Genomic DNA, 15,171 nt, shown 5'->3' with positions numbered 1-15,171 from the left:
ACATAAAACAATCTAGCAAAAAATCACTTTAGCCTCTTTCTTCACCATTGAAATCTAGAGTTCTGGGAAATCATTCCTTTCTTTTCTTTCTTATTTGACGTAATTGTATTAGCAAGTCTTCTATTACAAATGAGTCAAATTCAAACTTTCCTTAAGTTCAATTGCATATTTGCTTGGGGATTTGTATGGATCCATTAGCTCTTTTTGAAACGTAAAAGTCACTATGATGCACAAAGAGGCCGGAGTACTTCTTATAATGATTTTTCCCTTGTTATGTACCATTACTGAGTCTGATATTACGACTGATCAACATTTTTTTAATAGTAAATTGCACATACTACAGTTAATTGATTTTTCTTTCCCAGAGTGCCTATTTCTGTAAATTGTGAGAAAGTTTGTCACTGTTTTATGGAGACGGTTTTCATGCCTAGTTTGTTGAGGAGATTTTATTTTTGTTCATATTTGTTTTAGACTCGATTTCTTCATTCACGAACTTTAACTAGGACTCATATTGTTGTCAAGATATGGCTGCTGTACTTTGCGTATTAAGATGTCTCATGCAGGCTGCCACGGCTCTTTTGTCCAGCCATTGGTAAAGATTTCCCTTTTTCTCTAGGTGATGAAGGTAAACTTTCCGCCCACTTGGGGGCTTGTACCCTGTATATAGATGCTGTGGGGATGCTTTCTGCTGAAGACCAGTGCCATCGCACCATTTTATTGACTTTTGGGCCTGCACTTGTAGTGCTTATGCTCTGGATGGTATCCTCATTTCCACCATCATCATAACCGTTACCAGATAGATCACCACTGCTTCTCTGAGAAGTGAACCTTTTGTGACAAGCTGTCCACTCTTTGAAGGTGATATATTGAAGTAAAGATACGCTTTAAGTGGAGCAGCTACTCCATAGATGCCATGCAGGTTCAAGCCTCAGAACAATCTTCAGCTTCCCTTCACTGTGATGAGTGCCGTAGTAACAGCTGAAAAATTTACAGCAAGATGGACGTCTTTCAGAAGTGGAGATTGAATACGTTCGATTTTTTCACAAAATCGAAGATCTGCCGCTCTAGGCTTGCTCCAGTGCCGTAATCTGGACATTCCCCATGAGTTACAATGCTGAAATTCCACTCTACATTGGAGGTCGATGTCGTGTTTTTTCTTCAGCATGCAAATGTGTAGGTGACACTCTGACAACAAATTTATTTTTGAATGGGTTTGCAGGACCATCTGCCCATATTTTAACTAGTTTCACTTCACTGCTGACCGTTGACAGAAGCTCATCCACAAAAACTACAACATAATGATGTTCTGTCGTAGACTAGGCAATCACTGATTATGGTATTGATTAATTTCTCCTGGGACCACATCACTGATGTATAGAGAGCTATTTGCGCCTCATTCCAAAGGGCAGATTGGACTTCAGTTTGATTGGAGCATGAATAATTCTCAGTGATGTCGATTTGGGGGACAGCAAAATTTGAGGCAAGACTTGAAGTCATTTTCTTGTCATCTCCGCCGCTTGCTGATTGTTGCCACTTTATGAAGCAATGTTCCAAGAACGTAACATATTTACTGGAACTGACATGGTTGTACAGTTTATGAAGAGTTCTTGATACATTTCACATTCTTGTTGATAGGGCGGCCACCCACCTCCAACCATTTCTGACATTGACCAATTAACCCAACAGAAGTTGACAGTCCAGTTAGACATCTATACATTACCAATCATAAAAATTGTATCTCCTTATTCACCAAATAATATAAAATATCAAACTTTATTGTCATAGCTGAACATTTTTTTTCATCATTTAGCTTCAAGGCAGATTTTTTTTTTTAAAGGAATCGCAGTAATTCTCTTTAATTTTACAAACTTGTAAATTGTGACTCGCATGACAAGCTCAAGAAATCCTTGCGTGACATTGTTGTTCTGGTGTTTTTCACAGAGAAGGTGTTTACAAATGGAAACCTCGTTTCCTGGTATGATAAACCCATTTTACCATATCAAATTGGTTTTTATTTGTAACGGCTTGACAAAATTGTAGATTGAAAACACACTCGAAATCTGTCACGCGGATCACAAAAAACGTAGTAGATTGCATAAACTGTAGTTGATAACTTTTGAGGGTCTTTAAGTCCTTAAAATAAGACTTCAAGCAAAAAATGATGAATCTACAGATAACAGAACTTGTCTTAAATAGTGAAATTATTAGAAGTATTAAAAGACATCATTTTTGTAGCAAATGTGATCTCTGTTCCGGGATATGTAACTCGGCTGTTAGAAAGTGAAAAGCAGTAAAAATCAGATTTACACCATTTGAACATATATCTAGCTAAATATGATTTTTTTTTTCTCATTTGGTTGAACTTGAAATTTCAAGCACCTGGTTTCTAATTGCATGGAATGGCTGTTATTACAACGGTGGTTAAAAGAAGTTTATTTCATTTCCGAAATTACAAACCTTATTTCATTTTCGGATCAACGAACCTTCGGAATTGCGATGCTTCGGACCAACGAATCTTATTTCATTTATGGATTAGCGAACCTGCGGATTAACGAACATTTATGTCATTTTCGGAATTACGAATCTTCCGAATAACGAACTGTAACCAGTGACATATACTAGAATGGATGATGAAGTCGATTAGTCTGGCAACTCACTATTATAATACCGCTAGGGATTTTGGGTAGGACTAAGGATGAGATACTGATGGAAAAGAATGATAATGTAAATTTATTGGGTGAATAATCTATACACTTCTTTCACGTAAGAAATCACATATAAGGCAGGGCTGCTTCTGAATTAGGATATAATATCCTTGCAGTGTCCAAAATGTACTTTGATACGTTTTCACATCATTGCCATCATTGTATATTATGCTTGATTGAAAGACACCATACCTGGATAAGTGTCTTGGTAACGAAGAGCATCTTCATTGTCTTTAGCGTTGTACTCTCTCGTGTAAAAGCGTGAAATATGGATACATAAACAGTGCATTTGACCAAGAATGATAACTTGACAAGCATTGATCTAATGTAACTCTACTTTCGTAAAAACAATGAAGAGATTTAGACGGATTTGTAATGATCGTCTCCCTTACGTCGACGTGTAATGTGAATGAGGAATGATCGAACAGTCATCGCACTACACGATTTCCGTACGCAATGACTTCGAACGTTACACACAGGTAGGAGGGATACAACGCCGTGTACGTACATGAACAACGTGAGCAGACGCAAGGAAATAAAGAACTGCTCCCGTTACTTATTGACATGCAGTACAACTAAATATGGAGTGATAGCATGTCTCTGTGCGAGTGTGGATTCTGCTGTGAAGAATAAGGGAATGAATCAAGCAACAATCGTATAAAATAGGGTCAAAACGACCGTTCTATTCAGAAGGTAGCGTCCACGTCAAATACGTATGCATTTAGATAGAACCCTACCCAGACTCTAGATCTAGGGTGCAGAAACGAATGAAGGTGACATGGCTGAGAATGTTGAAATGCCGAAATTGGTGAAGGAGGGAGGTGGGCAGCACAGAGAAGACCCTGCAAGTATAGATGCACCTAGCATCAATAAAATGGATGACCTTGCTTTACCCAGTTCAGAGAGCAATGCTAAGGTTGAAAATATTAAGACTACACCTACTATCGTGCAAATAAAGGAAAGGAAGAAAGGGAGACAGATATAAGGACGAAATTGGCTGCCATGAAAATAAAGAGTGACATAGAGAGGAAAAGGAGAATGCTAATGAAGCGGCTAGAGCTAGAAGAAGCGGAAGAAGAAATTAGGCTAGCCTAATCCTTCAATTTCTCCTCAAGTTCACAAAGGGAGAGCCACATAAATTGATAAAGTAATGTCCCCATATCCATCGAAGGCATATGCATTGGCATTGACTTTGCTTGATGAAAATCATGGGCACACCATCAGCATAATGAATGCATACAAGGACAAGGCGAGAACATACGAGCACATATGGGCAGGTGATGCACAAGGTCTACGTTCCTTCTCAATATTCCTCAACAACTGCTGCCACATAAGAAGCTCCCAAGGCCTGGCTGCAGTGGATGATGTAGACATCCTTAAAACACTGGCTCAAAAGCTCCCATTACCCCTACAACAGATAAGAATGATCAGAGATGTTAAACACAGTGGCACTTCCATATCGGACTTGGCGAGCTTCATATCACAAGAGGTCAGAAACCAGAATTATCCCAGAGTAGAAGGCTTGAGATATCGTAACCCACTAGGAGTGAGCAGCCAGACAAGAAAGGGAAATCAGTTTCAAAGGAACAAGGGAGCCACAAGATCCTTTGCTGTTGCCATGCAAAATACCAAGAGGCAAGGAATGTGCGCAGTTTGTGGGGACAAATCATCGCACAAAACTGAAGAGTGTAGGAAATTGCAAGCTTTATCCATTGAAGAACGAAGCAACACCTGCAAGAAGAAAGGAATGTGTTTCAGATGCCTATACTTGGTCACTTAAAGAAGAACTGCGAGAGTATATTACATTGTGAGAAATGCAAACGCAGTCATCACACGCCGCTTAATGACCCAGCAAAGGAAAGGAAAGAAGGTGTGATGGACAACAACCAATCTCAATCTACAAATGTGCCCCCAAATGTGCCAACTGGATCTACAAAAATGACAGGGCCTCAAACTCCAGCAATGATAATAATCCCAGTGACTGTGAAGAGCAAAAACGATGAAAATAGGTCAAAACGTATTCCTTTGTCGACAGTGGATGTGGTGCTGTATTTTGTGATCACGATCTGGCAAAGGCATTAAATGTCAGCACAAAGAAAATAAAGAGGGTGATCAGAACGTTGAATCATGAAGAGACAGTTGAGTTAGCAGTGGTAACTGATGTCATTAAGGTGGCCAGCCTGGATGACACTGAGAGTGGCTTCATTGATCTGCCCACTGTCTACATCCAAAAAATCCCTGTCTCGGTCAATGATGCTCCAACTCAGGCAGATGTCAACATCTGGGAACACATGAGAGACATTGATGTTGAACTACCACCACTCAGTGGAACCAATGCCATCCAAAGGGTGACTCTGATGTTGGGTATGAACGTGCCAGCAGCTACGATGCCCATAGAAATCAGGACTGGAAATGACTGTGAGCCGTATGCCATGCGCTCAAAGTTAGGCTAGATGGTACATGGTCTCAACAAGCAGAAGAACAAAGAACAACTGCAGGCCTTCTTTTGCAAATCACAGGAAGCCGAGGTCATACAAGGCCGCTACGACCTGGAGCAAAAGTTTAAAGCACTGTATAATGCAGAGTTCAATGAGAAGTTGAGTGATCACGGAGAAGGACTATCCATGGAAGATCAGAAGTTTTTGCAGATCATGGATGCTTCCACCAAAATGAAGGACGGTCATTACGAAATGGAATTGCCAAGGAGAAAGGAAGACATAGTGATGCCTGACAACAGATCACAGGCAACAGGATGCATGAGTGGTCTAGGAAAGGAGTTGGCCAAAAATACAAGGATGCACAAACAGTATTCTGAATACATGGTTATCAGAGAGGGCTATGCCGAAAAAAAAAATACCACTAGATGAGATCCACAGAGATGATGGAAGAACATGGTACATCCCTCACCATGGGGTGTATCATCCAAAGAAGCCTGAAAAGCTAAGAGTAGTGTTCAACTGCCAAATCGAACACAAAGGAAAATCTCTCAACCGGGAGCTACTTCAAGGACCAGACATGACGAACGGACTCCTGGGAGTTTTACTGAGATGGAGAAGAGAGGAGATAGCAGTAATAGCGGACATCGAAGCGATGTTTTACCAAGTCCGTTTCAGAACGGGACCGTGATCTCCTCAGATTCTTGTGGTGGCCAGATAGAGATTTAAACAAGGACCCCGAACATTATAGGATGCTAGTTCATCTTTTTGGAGCTACATCCTCTCCCAGTGTCGCTAACTATGCCCTCAAACGGACAGCGAAGGACAATCAAGAAACCACAAGCAAGAAAGTGACTGAGTTAATCCAAGGTGATTTCTATGTGGATGACTTCCTTACTTCAGTCGCGTCGAAAGACGAGTGCATTGCAATAATACGCGAGGTGGTGAGAGTCCTCAGCACTGGAGGATTTAAGGTGACCAAATGGATGAGCATCACAAAATCTGTCCTGAAATCGGTACCAAAAGGAAGACCAAGCACCACAGCTTAGAAATTTGGATTTATTACATGACAGTTTGCCCTCCGAGAGAGCATTGGGGGTCGAGTGGAGTGCTGATACAGACAAATTGGGGTTTCAGCTAGCACAGCTTGACAGAAAGCCAACCCGAAGGAGTATTTTGTCAGTGATAAGTTCGATTTCCGACCCAATAGGACTTGCATCTCCTTACGTTTTGAAGGCGAAGGCCATCCTTCAAAGGCTCTGCAAGGAGGAGACTGATTGGGATGAGCCTATCTCTGCAGAGCACAGGGCCTCTTGGGAAAGATGGCTGGAAGAGTTAGAAGCTTTGAACGATGTTCTGCCGACGCCAGCAGTGAGGGATGTGGAGTTGTAAGTTACATGAGACAAGCAAATCGTGCAGGAAAGATACACACGGCGTTCATTGCGGCAAAGGCCAGAGTTGCTCCTTTGAAACCCATGACCATAGTGAAAGTGGAGCTGACAGCTGCTACTCTAGCAGTCAAATAAGATGCCATGCTGAAGAGGGAGTTGAAAATGCAGAGCAATCATACAGTATTCTGGACAGACAGCCAGACTGTTCTCAAATGTGACCCTGCACCTCAAAACAAACAAAAAGTCGCCAGACATGAACTTTTAGTTAAGACCATATTCTGAAAGAGCAGACTTTAAGCTTTAAAATGATGTATAACTCAAATCAAATGGACTCTCCTAACCTATCTAAATATTGGAAAGAAAGCACAAACTCAGGAAAAGTGTGAACTGAAAAAAGAGGCTCTGAAGTAGTGTCTGTTCAAGCGCTTAATCTTTACCAAACCGTGCTGGCTATGCGCTGAATGGGACAAAAAACAGGAAGTAAACCACCAGAGTAACAACAATGAAGGGATTATCAGATTAAACTGAAATTAAGCATTCCTCATTAACACATTCTGTCCATAATTAATGCCAACTTTCAAAGCAGTGACACTATCCTTTCAAAAGTTATTGTAGTTGAAAGTGAAGAGTGTGGACAAGGTTTTTCAGAAATGAAAAAGACACACCTAATCACACTATTCTACCCCAAAAATGTTTGAGATAAACTGCTAAAAAAAAACACACTTTCCCGCCCGTTTTGTGACACCAAATTTTAGCAGAATGTAAAAGAAGACCCGCTCTTCCAGAAAATATGAAAAAGTCAATTCAGTGCGGCTAGGTTGACCCATTTCACTTATTTTCAGTCCTCACGCAAAATCAGTGTGTGCGACTTTATGTTCGTTTTGAGGTGCACGGTCACAAATACATCTCCAACGAGGCTGCAAGATATCCGGTATTTGTCAGCAACAGATTGAGCATAATCAGAGATGGATCTGACAGTGAACAATGGAAATACGTCCCCACAAAGTTGAGCCCGGCAGACTATGCGTCACCCGGTCTCCATGCCAGTGAGTTGAAAAGTAGAGAGGATGGTTGAATGGACCAGCATTCCTCAAGGAGCCTAAAGAGATTTGGCCATCTTTTAGTGTGAAGACCTCTCAAGATAATGCCATGAGTGATGAGAACCACGTTCATGAAAGATTTAAAGTACATGTACATCAAATGGTGAAGACCACCGATGACAAGGATACGATCGACAAATGGCTATCCAGCTTTTCTGATTGGATTAAGGTTACACGTGCTGTAGCATGGCTTCTAAGACTGAAAGTTGTGCTAAAAACCAACGAAGAATCACAAACAATTGTTTGACAGCTCAAGAGCTGGAAACTGCGGAAATTGCAATCATCACACACGTCCAAGGGAGGAGCTACCCTTTGGAGATGACAGCACTGCGTGACGACAGATCGGCAAGGGGGCTTGCCAAGTCAAGTTTACTCAAACTTGACCCTCAGCTGCAGAATGGAGTGCTGAGAGTAGAAGGCAGACTGAGCAATGCCCGAATTCCGAATGAGGCCAAACATCAGATAATCCTCCCCAACAATCACCACATCTCCAACTTCATTGTCCAGCATGCGCACAGACTCATAGGACACCAGGGCCAATACCATGTGCTGGCACAATAACGAGAGAAATATTGGATAGTGGGAGCAGGCCGCATAGTCAGAAATCTCCTCAAAAATGCATCATTTGCAGAAGGTATAGAGCAAGGCCTATATGTGATAATTTATGGTAACAAGAGTTACATTGCAACTATGTAAGATTAAGGTTAATGAGAAAGAAAATAATCTCATTATGTCCAGTTTCAGCACACTTTCGTGCATCTACTTACAACAGATTTTGTATCAGCGCACACAGAGACACAGCCGTTTACTTCCGCGCAGCTGTTTCAGTTTGCCCAAATGTACAAGGGTACCGTAATTCAGGGCAATCTAACCTGGTGGCTGGAAATGGGAAGTGCCGTATAAATGCACGGAAAATATAGCGCTAGTAGATGAGTGTATGGCATAATATTTCAGTCCATGGAGACGTGATGTAGAAGTTTGGGCTGTGACATGTTTCGAATGATGTATGTTGTGTTTTTCAACTAGAGTTATGTAGACTTACAATGTACGCTATATGTGGTGACAATGTTGAGGTTTCATACAAGAATGATTAACAAAAATGCTGCCTGGGCTAAGTAGTTTGCCCATTTGAGTTGTTTGGTAATAACCGTGCAAGTATTATCATGTTTAGATATGGTATATTTCTGGCTGTAAGAGGACATACAGTTTCATTCACAGGATTAGTTTTTCAGTACCTCGCTCTTGCCATTCAGAAAGGTCTATGAGCAGATTTTGAGAAAAAGGAGTAGGAAAATACTTAACAATAACAACAAAGAGAAATTTTGATTTTTTTTTTTTTGTTGCTTTTAATAGGACATGATTTTGATGCCGGTGTGTCGTGTAGGATGTATGTATTATAGATGTAAGCAATGACTTAATAGTGAGGATGTTATTTGAATGATGGGTATAAAGACAAAGATGTTGGACGCAATCGATAATGTATCGTTGCATCTTCAGAGTTGCAACGGGGGGGGGGGGGGGGGGGGAATGCAGCATCCAAATGTACTTTGATACGTTTTCACATCATTGCCATCATTGTATATTTATGTTTGATTGAAAGACATCATACCTGGATAAGTGTTTGATTGAAAGACACCATACCTGGATAAGTGTCTTGGTAACGAAGAGCATCTTCATTGTTTTTATCGCTGTACTCTCTCGCGTAAAAGCGTGAAATATGGATACATCGTGTGTCAAACAAACAGTGAATTTGACCAAAAATAATACCTTGACCAGCATTGATCTAATGTAATTCTAAAGTCCTCTTGCAATGTGCTTCAAACAATTCGTTACCTGTCGTTGTAAATTAATGTTTGCTATCTTCATAGTAAGAATTTTCCAATTGACTTTTAATGTCTTATTCTAGCTGAGAATACTTAGTATTGGTGTACACATTGCAACTCTTTTTTCTTCTTTTTTTGTGGCCGGGTGGGGGAACAGAAACAATCTCCAGAGGTTGACGGATGTTTGCTTTGTTTTTAAAGGGATGGTATAGTTTTGTTTGAGATCTATTTTCATGTTTCTCACAATTTTTGGTGAGATAATGAGAAACCTCTTATGAAATATGAAAGAGCATGTAATTCCATGAGGAATTCATCGTTTATTTGATGAAAATTGGTTTTGAAATGGCTGAGATATCCAAAACAGAGCGATTCTAATAAAGTGTGGGACCCACATTTTATTACGATTGTTTTGTTTTACTTTGTTTTTTAGATGTTTCAGTCATTCTAAACCCGATTTTCATCAAATAAACTTTGAATTCCTCTGAAAATGGTATGCTCTTTACTATTTCATAAGTGTTTTCTTGGTATCTCGCAAAAACTTAAAAGCCCAATTCTCGTCTCCACCAATACTGTACCATCCTTTTAAATTCAATAAAATATTTCCTGTTCTTGGAATCACAATTCATTTTTTTTTACATGGAGAATACATACGAACTTCTTACTAACTTTACCAATTTGGAATGATGGATTTGTCGCCACCGAAATCCCTCGGATGCTGTTCGGACGCGCCGTCTTTCCGACTGCGAATCGGCTTATGCAAGATGGGTGGAGTGCCAGGAGATGTGTACAACACACATAAAAACACAATGAGGCTGAGAAAGAAGAAACATCCGACCAGCATCGAGTTGTTTCCAGCACGGGTAGACATCTTGCTCATATCGATCGTCCTGTTTGTACATAGAATAAGCAATTTGTGTATAAACACTTTTGACGTTATCACAATTTGTTATTACCGTTTTCATTACTGGCGTCCGTTCATATGTGCAATCGAAAACATACAAGAGATTTTAAACAAGATAAATTTACGATATTAAACATTTTTGCTTTACCACGTTTGTGAAATACGTACGAATTTTTATTTCAATGCACTGCTGGGAGGTCTAACTTTCGTTTCTTGACAACACCAATAGGCGTGCTGAGTTTTAAATTCATTGAGATAAGCGTCTGTGATATAATGATCATCCATCTGATTCCTACAAAGAGTGCTTGCCAACATATCCAACTGACAAGACTCTTCTTCTTCAAGAAAAGGGTTGTTCATCCAATCAATGCAATGAAATGAATACTACCCCGTGTGGTAATTGATCGACCACTTTGGTCACCTGCTCTATGCCAAGTTATATAATTATTCTTCGTTTGAACATGAATTCAAAAATTAAATGTTACGTCGGACAAGCTTATATGTCGCTTTGAAAACAAATAAAGTGCCCAACCAACTCAGAAATAAGAAAGTTCATTTGTATCGTGCATGACCTAACCACTAACTGCCTTATTCCCGGTAGTTGGGGACCTAAGGGCTCAAAATGGGTTGTTTGGTTCAGATTCTTCCAAAAGCACCAAATTTGGCTCATAGGTCCCTTGTACCATACTCTTTCGATTTTTGATGGGCGCCAAGACTAAAAAACCCTTGGGGCCGCCATATTGGTGAAATCCAATATGGCCGCCATCCGGGTTAAATGTCAACTGCAGTTACAAATTGAAAAGGTTGATTAAAGTAATGAATCCCAGTGGAAGATTTTACGGGGTTAGAGAAGGTGATTCTAAATATCATTTCTGCAATTCAAGGTCATTATCACCTCTCAAGGTCACTATCACCTCTCAAGGTCACTTTCAAGGACAAATAAGGGTCAAACAGGCATTTCGGGCATTTTTTGAAATGGCATCTGTGAGCATTCAACTGCAATTCACTGGTACCCTATTTTGTCCCATTTGTCATCTCTTCCATACTTCTTCAATGGTCAATTAGGGCCAAGAGCAGTTCCATCCCCCTACCTATCTATAATGATTATGACAAATAAATGAAAAATTATATTGAACATATATACGTATATATATATATATATATATATATATTATAGTGAAAACTTTGATCACAGAAAATGGGTTTCCATCGGTTTCGTTTTCTTTTCTCATTTTCTTTGCTCAAAGTTTTTACTATTTATCATTTGTTTCTGGTCAGTTTTCCATTTTGTTTGTTTCAATATATGTGACCCTGCACCTCAAAACAAACAAAAAGTCGCCAGATATGAATTTTTAGTTAAGACCATATTCTGAAAGAGCAGACTTCAAGCTTTAAAATGATGTATAACTCAAATCAAATGGACTCTCCTAACCTATCTAAATATTGGAAAGAAAGCACAAACTCAGGAAAAGTGTGAACTGAGAAAAGAGGCTCTGAAGTACAGTGTCTATTCAAGCGCTTAATCCTTACCAAACCGTGCTGGCTGTGAGATGAATGGGACAACAATGAAGGGATTATCAGATTAAACTGAAATTAAGCATGCCTCATTAACACATTCTGTCCATAGTTAATGCCAACTTTCAAAGCAGTAACACTATCCTTTCAAAAGTTATTAGAGTTGAAAGTAAAGAGTGTGGACAAGGTTTTTCAGAAATGAAAAAGGGATTCTAAAGAAACACCTAATCATACTATTCTACCAAAAATGTTCGAGATAAACTGCTAAAAAAACACACTTTTCTGCCCGTTTTACGATATCAAATTTTAGCATAATGCAAAAGAAGAGCCGCTCTTTCAGAAAATATGAAAAAGTCAAGTTCGGCAGGGTTGACCCATTTCACTTATTTTCAGTCCTCACGCAAAATCAGTGTGTGCGACTTTATGTTCGTTTTGAGGTGCACGGTCACATATATATACATGTATGTATATATATATATATATATATATATATATATATATATTGTGTTGCAATATATAAATACAAATATAAATGCAATATATAACGCAATATATATTGTGTTGCAATATATAATATATATATATATATATATATATATATATATATATATATATATATATATACATATATATGTTGCAACTAGCTGGTCTGTTTCTATAGCTGGCCAGTTGTATGTACTTGGGGTGGACCACTTTACCGGGTTTTGCACCTTGAGTTTTCCGATAACGGAATGCCGGTTCGGGATCTTTTCATGTGTGTGTCTGGGTTTGTGATTCTTTCACACACGGGACTTCCACTTTTTTATATCCTAGTGTTGAGGTGCAAAGTATTGTGCCTCTACTAGAGGGGGCGGTATGACAACTGACACCATTGCTCAGCTAGACTTGAGATAAGTGGGATTCGAACCCGTGCCGGAACACAAGTCTTTAGACTGGAAGTCATACGCTACCGAGTGAGCCACCTCGTCACCTTTCATTGTCAGTTATACAAATTTCCAGCTGGCAAGCGATATGATTCTCCTCCTGCTGAAATTGGTGTATGCCTTCGCTCCCTTGCAAGACAGCGTCTGTATCTTCAGCGAAGGAAACAATGGCTGAAGCTTAGATTCCAGGGAATCGAGCTCCTCAATGCAAGTCAGACCAGCATTCTAGGGGTAGTTAATTACATGAGATCATTAGAGTCCTTTAATGGCAGTATCTTATCAGAGTTGGTGAAGTCAATTCAGCTGAAGGTTTTTTCTAATCTTTTTTATTCTTTTTTTTTATCAAACGAAACCGTTTCTTTACTGAAGGCACAAATGACTAGGGAAACTGAACACCTATTGATGTTGTGTGAGATACTGATCCTAAAGAAAATAATCTTAACATTTTTTGCGCAGCAACAATGCGCAGAATTCTGACAAGAGATGGTGATGGCACCACTCAAACCTGAAAAATAAGATTGACAAATAAAGAGCTGCCCTCGTATATCAGCGCATAGATAAATGATATAGATAGAATAAATGGGACGGAAAACCCATCCTGAGCACCTGATTCGAGACTGCAATATCCAACAGGTATTGTGATCTCACAACCCTTCAGCTTTCCAACATTTTTGATGCGATCTACGCAAAGATATCTTTACATAGGATGACATAATGTTGCAGAACACTTTCTGGAAACAGTATGCAATCGCACTGATGAGCATAACATCACATTTTCGGTATGCATTTTTTTTTTCAAATCCCTTTGATCCGAGGGAGTTACGGGTGGGTCATGGTATTGGAAAGATAAAGCTCTTAGAAAGAAAGATATTATTCAGAGGGGTGAAGGCTCAGGTTTGAGTTTCTTCAGTTTGTCTCCCTCTACAAATGAAAATTTGTTGAGATCGCAACTGCTCATCTGTAAGCTTACAAACATGTCTGAAAAAAGGAACCAGTGGGACTCGAACCTGTCATCTACTGCTTTCCGGGCGGCGACACTACCACCAGGCTGTCCCTGGTTGCCGGCAGTGACACGATGAACAAGGAACAAATACCCAAGCTCCGAGATTCCGACATTGTTATGTTAAGTAGTCCAAGGCGGACAAGGCATATAAGCTCGGAGCTTGGGTATTTGTTCCATGTTCAAGTGGGGGGGGGGGGGAATTGAAGGCCTATCTGACGGGAGGAGACATTGTCGCAATGCCAGCGTCTCGAAGATTTTTTTTTTTATTCGCTGTCACAACTAACGTGATTTCCAGGGCGATGTCCGAGACGTCTTCAAACAAAGGGACAACTAATTTGCTTCGAAGTCACGGGGATGTCGGCACGACTTTTGCAGTCGCAGGGACTTATCAGAGACGTCTTTTCTCAGCGACTTCTCGTCGCCATTAGGTTATTATGGGTCTCCACAAGATGCGGGGACATCTCGAAGATGTTGCAGACAAATTTACTCCCCACGACATGGCCACAGTGATGGAGACTTCGCGGAGACGTCTCGGAGACAAGCTGGAAGCCGGAAATAGTCTCTGCAAAAATCGAAAATGTTCGATTTTCCTGCGACTCCTGGAGATTGGGCTCGTCTCGTCTCGTAGAGATGTTGCGGAGACTAGAGTTGCAATCTAGTCTTCAGGCCAACGAGATACCAACTTATAAAGTCTTGTGATAGCATACCCATTCGCGTCCAAGCACTTTCGAATCTTGGTAGACGCTGGACGGTGTCATGAAAGTTGTACTATAGCATATCTAATCTGTACCCCGTTAATGGTGTCACTGTGGCACGAGTGAAATATGCTTGTTCCCTACATGGCGTCACCAGGACCGTCAAATTCTCTAAACGGCATATTTAGCTGTGGTGGCACATAAAATTTCCTATTACATTTTGTATAAGGACTTTTGAATCGAACTCTCTTACACAAGTTCGAAAATAGCAAATTGATGCCAACCTGATCTACTAAAAACTCTCTTAAACACGACAGAATTATTTTTTTTTCATCCAGATTAGGAGTGTTCTTCATAATTATTATTCTATTGAATTTAAATATGAATTATGAAAATCTATTGTGATTGAGGATCCTGAACTGCAACAGAAAAATAAAAGCACTTCTCTTTTTAGTGGCAACGTCAATGACGTCAATGACCCCCCCCCCCTTATTGCTACACTATCAATGTATTAGGTAGCAATAGGATTATATTTCTCATACAAGTATGTTTTTTATCGCATTCCTTGCAGATGAAGATGAAAATAATAATCCAATAACAAATCTTGAAAACTCTATGAAAGGGCATTACCCATAATTCAAACTAGCTCTTTTTGCTGACATTAAAGCGAATGCAAACAC

The 15,171-nt window shown here is 39.9% G+C and overlaps 1 protein-coding gene across 1 annotated transcript in view; it reads right to left on the bottom strand.

Annotated features, from left to right (window-relative positions):
* The window catches only part of LOC139730626 (alpha-N-acetylneuraminate alpha-2,8-sialyltransferase ST8SIA3-like), a 38,504-nt gene extending 28,108 nt beyond the window's left edge, over positions 1 to 10,396 (bottom strand). Inside the window, exon 1 of the mRNA XM_071641483.1 lies at positions 10,126 to 10,396. Coding sequence (XP_071497584.1) covers positions 10,126 to 10,331 — 206 coding nt within the window. The 5' untranslated portion in view covers positions 10,332 to 10,396. The remainder of the gene's footprint in view (positions 1 to 10,125) is intronic.
* Between the last annotated feature and the right edge of the window lie 4,775 nt (positions 10,397 to 15,171).

The sequence above is a fragment of the Diadema antillarum genome, unplaced genomic scaffold (assembly GCF_040938485.1).
Source record: "Diadema antillarum isolate AM-2024a unplaced genomic scaffold, OU_Dant_1.0 seq00000323_RagTag, whole genome shotgun sequence".
NCBI lineage: Eukaryota > Metazoa > Echinodermata > Echinoidea > Diadematoida > Diadematidae > Diadema > Diadema antillarum.
Note: the sequence above shows the minus strand (reverse complement) of the source record. Positions and strands in the feature narration are given on the sequence as shown.